Genomic DNA, 8669 nt, shown 5'->3' on the forward strand with positions numbered 1-8669 from the left:
CTTCGCCTACCAATGTATAACTTTAATCGTAAATATATTTAAATATATTTAACTATCAGTAAATAAAAATTATAAAAAGTTAATATTTTGACAATGTAGCTTAAAAATCTAAGAAGATACTTCATGATTGTTTGGTACACTTTAACTTAATATTTGTATATCAGTAATCCAGTATAATGTAAAAGGCCAGAAAAAGGTCATAGTAACCCCCTCCCCCCCCCCCCCCCCCCCCCCAAAAAAAAAAAAAAAAAAAAAAAAAAAAAAAAAAGTATATTGCCGAAATAGAAGTGTTGCAAACTTGCAACTAAATACAAACAGAGGATATAACTTTTGTCTCATATAAATAAACTTAGTGCCAAGGATTTCTAATTTGGCACCGTGAAAGTAGCTCAACAACAAATATAGAGTTGCTACAGAATCAGATTTGTCAACACCAAAATTCCTGATGACAAAAATAATGTCAATTTCCACAATCATCATGAAGATTCTCAAATCTGTGGTTTCAAGATGCTTATGCACCAACCAAATCAGACTACCATGTTCCAGAAACCCAGCAACAGATACAGAGAATAAAAAGGGTTATGCATCGATCACCAGACAAGGTCTATCAAGGACTCTCCTCTCCAGCAGTTTAGACGAGTAAAGCAGAAAAACGAACACTGAAATGAATTTGAAACAACAGTTGTGGCACCTGCAGATTCCTTCAAATTGAATCAAAGTCAGTCAAAGAGCTGAGGCAAAGGGCAAAGGCAGGCAAGATTAAACAGAACTGTCAAAGGAAAATTAATCCTGTTAATTTCAATGGCAGAATAAAAAAATTGCATATTGATTCTCAATTTATCAATGCGTATTCAAAGGAATTAAGCCATACATATGTTCCCTCTTTGGGATATTATTTGCGAATTAAAAGTTGAGATTGAGAAATTGAAATAAGTATATACACAAAAGTTCTTGTGATCTGGTATGCTGCTTCTAAGCATTAAGGATTTGCAGCAATCTTCCTAGCCTAGCCTCAGACTAGAGCCCAATTAAAAGCCTAAACTTTGCTTGAGGAAAGATTACATGTGTCATGCAGAGCAAGAAATTCAAAGGCTTGACCTACGTTAGGTACTAGTGTCAGACACGGTTACATGTCCAACCCTCAGGTTTGGCTACTTTTTATATTTAAGAGAAAATATATATATATATATATATATATATGTTTTTGGTCAAAATCCCAACACGGTTACTTAAGGTGAAATGAAGGATTTGAGTAAAGTAGTCTACAACATTATGAAAACTATAACTTCTCTAGCAACTTGCAAGTCATCCAAGTCTAAGATTTTTGAAGATATAAACTCAGAAGTTTAGCTATATTTCTGAAGTTCAATCCATATACTATAAGATATAAGACAAACTAATTAACAGATCAGCCAACTGATTCAAGTTTTGCAAAGGGAAACAAAACATTTGACAGTAATAATTACTTAATTTGCCTATGCCCATTATCTAAATGTCAGCTTCTGAATGAGAAAATCCCTAATATGAATTGCCAACAATCATCAGCTCAAGATCAATAAATTCGAGTGCATTCACTATTAGCATGATTCATGAAGCATCCCAAGGAAAATAAAAGTTTTGACACAGGCAAACCAGATACAACACAACTAATTTGCCGATTAATCTTGATATTTGTGAACCAGAGGTGCTTGATTCCATTTTGGGGGGTCACTATTTGTAGCCATCAAGTGAAACTACATGCAAGAAGTAACAAATACTTCGTATGTTTCAAAAAGAGACGGGACAAATTCAGCACCGCAGAATTAATGCCTGCTTGCTTCAGGAAAGATAAAGAAAAATTTGTCAACAAGAGAAAAGACACAAGTACACTGCCATAATTCCTGTACACTGATACCTAGGCTCAGATATGGCATAAGGGTATGCAGCTCAGGAATTGATTCATGAGTTTAACAGGTTAGAATAATGAACACCTTTAAGAAGTAGTCAGAATTTCAGAAAAGGGATCTGGACAAGGGGGAATGAAATTAAAAGGGAAAAGGTACACTTCAGAAACCTTTTAACTTTTTTTTTTTGTTTTTTTTTGTTAGTTTATAGGGTGGTTTTAGTGGTTTTTTTAGGGGTTTATTTTTTCATTTTTTGTGTTGGGTGGGTGACAGTGGTGGGATACGTGCTTTTAGGGTTTTTATCTTTTGTTTTTTTGATGGTGGTGGACGGCGGTGGTAGGTTGGGGGGCGTTAGTGAGGGAGGTGGAGGAGGGAGATGGCGGTTTCGGGTGTGACTGTGTGAGGGCTGGGGCAGTGGATGGGGGTCGGTTTTTTTGTTGTATTTTTTTTTTTTTTTTGTATTTTCTTTTGGGGTGGGTATACCAACGGACAAAAGTCGTCGGTGGGTGGTTGTATATCGACAGTTTCCGTAGACGGTTCGAATTCTCCAACGATTTATAGGTTTTCTTCTTACTGACAAATTTTCCATACAAATTGAAAAAGAATAAAACATAATACTAAGCCCTAATATTTTTACTTTAGTCACACAATAAATTTTACATTTTAAAATATTGTCATTCTTCACATTTCTAGCACCTTCTACTTCTTTATATTTCTTCGTCAAAAAGCTCAATCTGAATATAGCCCCTCTATGACCAAAGGCGGGCTACAAGAATATAAACCAATGTTGCCTCAATGCAAGGATCAAAAGCCTTGAAGCCTCACACTTTGCTAGGGATTAGTGGCTCCATTACAGGGCCTAAGTTATAAGATGTAAATTTTAGATAGAAAAGGGAACTTTTATGACTTAATCTTCCAGAAGATCTATAATTATCCACTTACAGGTCCATGGATTAGGAGGTGCTAGTTGCACTTTTCATATTCACATGACTATAATGGGCCAAGTCAGGTCGAAATGAGTAGGGGCAAGACAAAGTGGAGAGCTCATGCATCATAGCCTATTTAAGAGGATACCGGCCTGGCAAGGTAAAGGTAGAGGCCTTGGGGAGAAGTGGAGTACACAAATCTCAGAAAGAAAGGATGCAGAAAGGCTAATTTTAGTTGGCCTTTAATCCAAAACAGATAAGTGCAAATTGACAATAAGAGAGAACAGAAGATTTCAAGAGCTACTTGTATGACATGCATAACAGTCTAAAAGGCTAAATAAGTACGTTTTACACCTATTTGAGATGGACAAGGTAACTTTTCTGACAACTTCAGCTTTTAATTCCAAAAGGCTAGGGGGCATTGGTTTGGCCATATTGTGTTTTGAGATTACTGCACAAACCGCAATTTAATGTGGAACAGATGCTCATTGATTCTGATTTTCAGTTTAATACAAACTGAGATATTTGCATGCCAAACGTGCTCCAATATCAGTCAATCATAAGCCTGGATATTCAAGCAAATATAAATACATAGTTACATACATAGGGAACATTACCTACCCAACCACAAAGACTTCTAACTTAAGAGCTACTTACAAAAATTTATGTACATTCATTCCAGTCACAGCCACGGCCAGATAGCCTCAACAGAAATAAGTCCTATCTTAAGCTAGTCATGATATCCAGAACCTCTACATAAGAGATCACAAGAAACTTAATTCTCGCCTGATAGAAACCTAACAAGATTTATAAACTACCGGGGCTGTGGATTAATGACATCAATTTTGCATGATCAGATTCTAGGTACACCATCCATTTAATTATACTATAATCTGCTCACTTCGCTAGACGCAAGCCCAAAAATTGTTATTTATCAAGAATGAATCCTGTATCATCAGCTGTGAAAGAATAATGAATCCAGATTAATTATCCAAATTGCTAACTATTGATAACTGGAACCACAGAGGAGACAACCACACATCTCATGTGTTCATAGGACTCCCTACGTAAAGTAATCAGGCCCAACCACATTTGAGAATGTGCTTTAACACCAGTAAGAATGTAAGATTACGATCTTGAATCAGTAATACACCTACCGAATACAGAAAACTTCTTGATAAGCATGAACACCTCAAAAAGATGTATATCTACAAGAAAAACATATTTGCAAAATGTAACATCCTAATTTTTGAACAATTATCCACATTAAAATGACCCACTCTCCCGTCACAATCTCATACATACACATAGAGGTAGATGTAAATGACTCAAATTTATAAGTATATCAGAAATGCCAATATTTTTTGGCATTATCAACAAATATCCTAACCCGACAGCCTGGGGCCTAAAATACGCTTCTATAGTTCTATATACTATGCAGAATGCATTATCAAAGGATTAAAAGCTCAATATCCAAGCATTTTTCCAAAGAATAAACTGGAGATGCCCAGTGGCAAACAAGCAGGCGAAAAAATAAAGCAAAAGGATCAACAGATATATCACATATATGTCTAAGGAGACCAAGAGGAAGAAAGAAAGGGAGGAAAAAAAAAAACTCCTAACCTGAAAAATCACAGTTACTTGATGGAAAGGATGTAGCCTAACAATCAAAGTGGAAGGCATGGACACCGCAGGCTCCACGATAAAGTGTCACCTGTCCATAGTGTTTTAATTGTATAAGTTATCAACCAAAGAACTCCAAAGGAATGGCAAAAAATAGGAAGGAAATAGCAAAAAAGATTAAGATAGCCTACCTAACACTTTTGCGGGATTTAATAATGCTTTGGTGCCAATCTGAATCATTTAGAATGATAAATGCACTTTCGATGACACCGCTATAATATATGATAAAAGAAAAGTGCACCGTCAAGGCGTCAATACATTTTTGTTCCCTTATGGTTTCAACATGCTTTGCATCACAGTCAACCACCTTCATCGCTTAATAGATCATAAGTAAAATTTGCCACTAGAATGCCACAACAATATACACAAGCTTATTTCAATCAACTTATCAACATGTTGACCAGTTACTCTGAACTAAAAAAAACCTCGTCGTAACCTTTGCAACATATAGGGCACATGCAGAATAAAATTAACATGTGAAACCAATTTCTTCCCAAATTCAAAAGGCACATGGATGACCCGCATCAAAGCACAGGCACAGATTCTCTTATCAAGGTGCAAACTAAAACTCAAGGCTGCTAAAAGCCTTTAACCAAAAGCAGGAGCCAGGAATTTGTTTTTAGTCACTGGATCCTCATGCAAAAGCACAACATCTGTCAGCTTCTCGAACAATTCCTCCAGCTCATTTACCCCAAACTTTCGGTAGTTTAAAGGCTTCTTGTACCTTTGCTGGTATATATTTTCAAAATAACTCAAAAATATCCCACATGAATAGCTCACTAATATCTCCTCCAGCTCATGCTTAAACTGCAACAAGTTCTGGTCTTCTAGTGCAAATAGTGCTGCTGTACTCAAAGTTGAATTGTCTGCAGCACTTCTTCGCTCTTGATCTTCTACAACCACTCTCTCATCATCAGAGAACTCATCAGATGAGCCACAAATAGCATTAGCTTCCATATTCTCTTCCTGAACTTCTTTCCCTTTCTTATTACTCTTTGGTGCAAGTGAAGGAGCACAAAGGCCTGCCCTCACACTCTGAAGGTACACAAACTTCTTCTGACCCTTCCCCTCTACAGTAATCACATCTGACATTTTCTTGAGGAGATTCACAAGCTTGCACGCTCCATACTCTGCAATGTAAAGAGGCCGACCAAACACCTTTTGGTATTCCGCAGGAATACGAACCAGGGGTATACATCCACCAGAAAATTCAAGCAGTTTTACTAATTGTGCCTTCAAATTGTTTACATCGCCAGGTTGTACTTGTACCCACCGATTTGAACTATTTTGGTCAATTACAGCAATAGAACCTGTTGTAGGGCCTGAAACCTCATTCAAACCAGAAGAAAGAGAATTTGCTCTTAGTGACGTGGTAAAGGCAGGCAAACCAGCTGAAGTGCAAGTGTTATACTCAGATATAGACTGAGAAACTATTGTAAAATCCCTTGAGTTGTAATAGCTTTGCGAAAGTCCTCGATAGACAATTGCTTCCTCGTCATTTCCATCAATATTCTCACTTATATGGAAACCCGTCAAAAACCCAGCATTATCATATCCCCCACGAGGGTCCAAATTCGGAGGCACATAACCCTCTCCACGTGCAACACTAGGCCAATCCCAGACAAACCTACCAGCATTACACAAGGCAGATGAAACACCCACTCCTGAAGGAATAACAAGGATCACAGTATACCCACGTTGACCAAGAATGTGCAGAGCAGGAGCAAAGTCCACATCCCCCGAGATCAGCATGATGGAGGAAGGTGGGGAATTGTCAAGGGCAAAAAGAAACATGTCAACCAAAATAGCCTTATCAGCGGCATCTTTTCTCCCATTCGGAACATCCACAAGTTTAACTCCTGTCCTCTGGCACCCTTCTCTAACTCTCCTGGGAAATGCATTAAAGTCCCCATATGCAGAAAACAATGTAACAGCACCTTGAATTACAGGATGGACCCGTAATGCCATTCTGATGTTCCCAGCAACATCTTCAGGACGGACATCACTAGGGACAGGGCAGTTCTCAATATCCCACAAAATAGCAACAGGACCTGGGGGGGAAATTCGGCTTGGGGGGCTGCCAGATGGTTGTGCCACATTATTATTAGAGTTGGGCACATTTGCAGCACTTCTCTCCAAGCTATCTGAAGATACTCCCCATGATGTCATGTTTGAAGTGGCAAGCATGGTTCCTATGAGAGGAAATCTGCAATAAACTAGAAAATTTATATTATAACATAAAAAAAAATAGAAGAAAAACACTCTATGCGCAAGATGTAAAGAGAAGTACATCAAAAGAAAACTAAAAAGCTATTGACTTTTCCAGCAAATTTGAACCATGTGATTAAGATAGAATGCATGTACATTACTACTTTCGTCTCTAAATATTGTTCCTGTCTAAATGGTGATTGCCTCACAAAAAGAACTTTTAGAAACGATGAGACTATTAGAGAAAAGAAGAAGCGAATGTCTATAGATTTAAACACCCCCTCCCCTGAAAATTCATGATAAAAAAAAGCGGGAGGACTGAGGAGGGGGTGCCAAGATTTATGACTTATGAGTAAGAGTAAAACCCAACAATCCATAGCAAGGTTCAAGAACAAACTTGAACTCGCTAGAATTATAAACGTACAAAAAATCACATCCTTGGCAACTCTATTTGGTCACACAACTTCCCTCAAAGTCCCATTTCTTGAAATTCACTAGTTATTTCAACACTTATGCTAATTAAGAAAACCTAGGCCACCCTTTTCCTTTAATAGGACTAAACTACCTACAGCAAGGCGGCTACAAATATCGGCAATTAACGGAACATTCAACAGCATACAAGGCTTTAATATTCTTAAAATGTCATTTTCCTAGCTACAGCAATCTAGGGAAGCCTCAACCCAATCAAAATAAAAAACACAAAACTACTCCTCCACAATAATAAACTACTTGTATCTTAATTCCAGTATCATCAACTTATGAGTATTCGATATCAATCCAAATCAATATGCATTAAGATCATAATACAATCAATACAATACTCCGTATAAATTACTATAATACTTGTACATAATTAGAAATAATAAAGTAAATATCTTCAAATAATTTGCTACAAATACTATCTGCACAATCAAACACTACTCATGAATTAAGCAAAGAAAAGTCGAATAAATCATGATATAATTACAGAATCAAACATTTAACCAAACAAAACAAAGGAATCAAAGAAAATTTATATTATACGATCTACCCAATTGAATATAATAAAATCCGAATTCAAAAATTAAAACAAGATCCATTTGATTAAGTGATTAACCAAAAATCAAAAGTTTGTAAACACAATTAAATCAGTCAAGAATTCACTAAAAAATCATAAGCAAAATTAATTAATGAAAAATAAAAGTTGGAAAATAAGGAGCTGAAAAAAAAAGTAGAAGAAATGAGAGAGGTACCAGGAGGAGGAAAGAGAAAGAAGTGACTTGTGGACGAAGGAAGGATTTCTTCAGAGCAACGGCGAGAAAGAAAGAAAGAAAAGATAGTGGTGGGAAGTTTGGAGAAAGAGAAAGAGAGAAGGTGATGATGATGACCAAGACTTCTTTCACTTGTCACCGACCCCCGTTTAAGAAAATCTGTATTGAAATGCTAATTAGAGTTAGGGATGTTAGGGGCGGGGCGGTAGAATTTGTTATATACATCTAGATGTACCGTACATCCGAGGCTATTTGCTTATTTAATCAATAAATGAGCAAATAATATTTTTACTCATTTGTTGATTGAATGAGCAAATGAATCCGGGTGTACAGTACACTCGGGTGTACATAATAGGCTCTCGCGGGACAGGGCGGAAATTGACATTCTTATCCCCACCAAACATTTTCATCCCCATCCCCATTCCCGCGGCGGGTCCAAAATTCATCCCCATTCCCGTCCCGACGGGTACAATTCCAAACTCATCCCCACTCTACCTCCACTTGGATATCCACCCCCACCCAAGACCCGCCTAATCTCCGCCTCCCCCAAATACTTCATAATATAGATTACAACTAAAAAAAATAAAATTGTTAATGTTACATTTTTTAAAAATAATATTAGTATAAAACAATGTATTATATTTACTACTTTGAATAGGGCGGGTACGAAGTGGGCGCGTGAGGCGGGGCGGGATGGCGCGAGTACAACCTAGAATCCA

General features: G+C 37.2%; 1 protein-coding gene across 3 annotated transcripts; it reads right to left on the reverse strand.

Annotated features, from left to right (window-relative positions):
• Positions 1-273: 273 nt before the first annotated feature.
• Positions 274-8126, reverse strand: LOC110686269. Of its 3 annotated transcripts, none has more exons than XM_021862894.1 (4): positions 7933-8126; positions 4624-6698; positions 4433-4523; positions 274-691 (listed from the first exon to the last, which is right to left on the reverse strand). In XM_021862894.1, the coding sequence occupies exon 2, from the start codon at positions 6677-6679 to the stop codon at positions 5081-5083; it is 1599 nt and encodes a 532-aa protein (XP_021718586.1). In that variant the 5' UTR covers positions 6680-6698; positions 7933-8126; the 3' UTR covers positions 274-691; positions 4433-4523; positions 4624-5080. The 3 variants fall into 3 exon arrangements, with proteins under 3 accessions (XP_021718586.1, XP_021718575.1, XP_021718580.1); XM_021862883.1 differs by having other exon boundaries at positions 274-701; XM_021862888.1 differs by having other exon boundaries at positions 274-701; positions 4624-6708.
• Between the last annotated feature and the right edge of the window lie 543 nt (positions 8127-8669).

Source organism: Chenopodium quinoa, unplaced genomic scaffold (assembly GCF_001683475.1).
Source record: "Chenopodium quinoa cultivar QQ74 unplaced genomic scaffold, ASM168347v1, whole genome shotgun sequence".
NCBI classification, from domain to species: Eukaryota; Viridiplantae; Streptophyta; class Magnoliopsida; order Caryophyllales; family Amaranthaceae; genus Chenopodium; species Chenopodium quinoa.

Bases quoted from the DNA above. Each gene is read 5' to 3' on its own strand.
- LOC110686269 (XM_021862894.1), bottom strand. From the start codon at position 6,679: ATGCTTGCCACTTCAAACATGACATCATGGGGAGTATCTTCAGATAGC.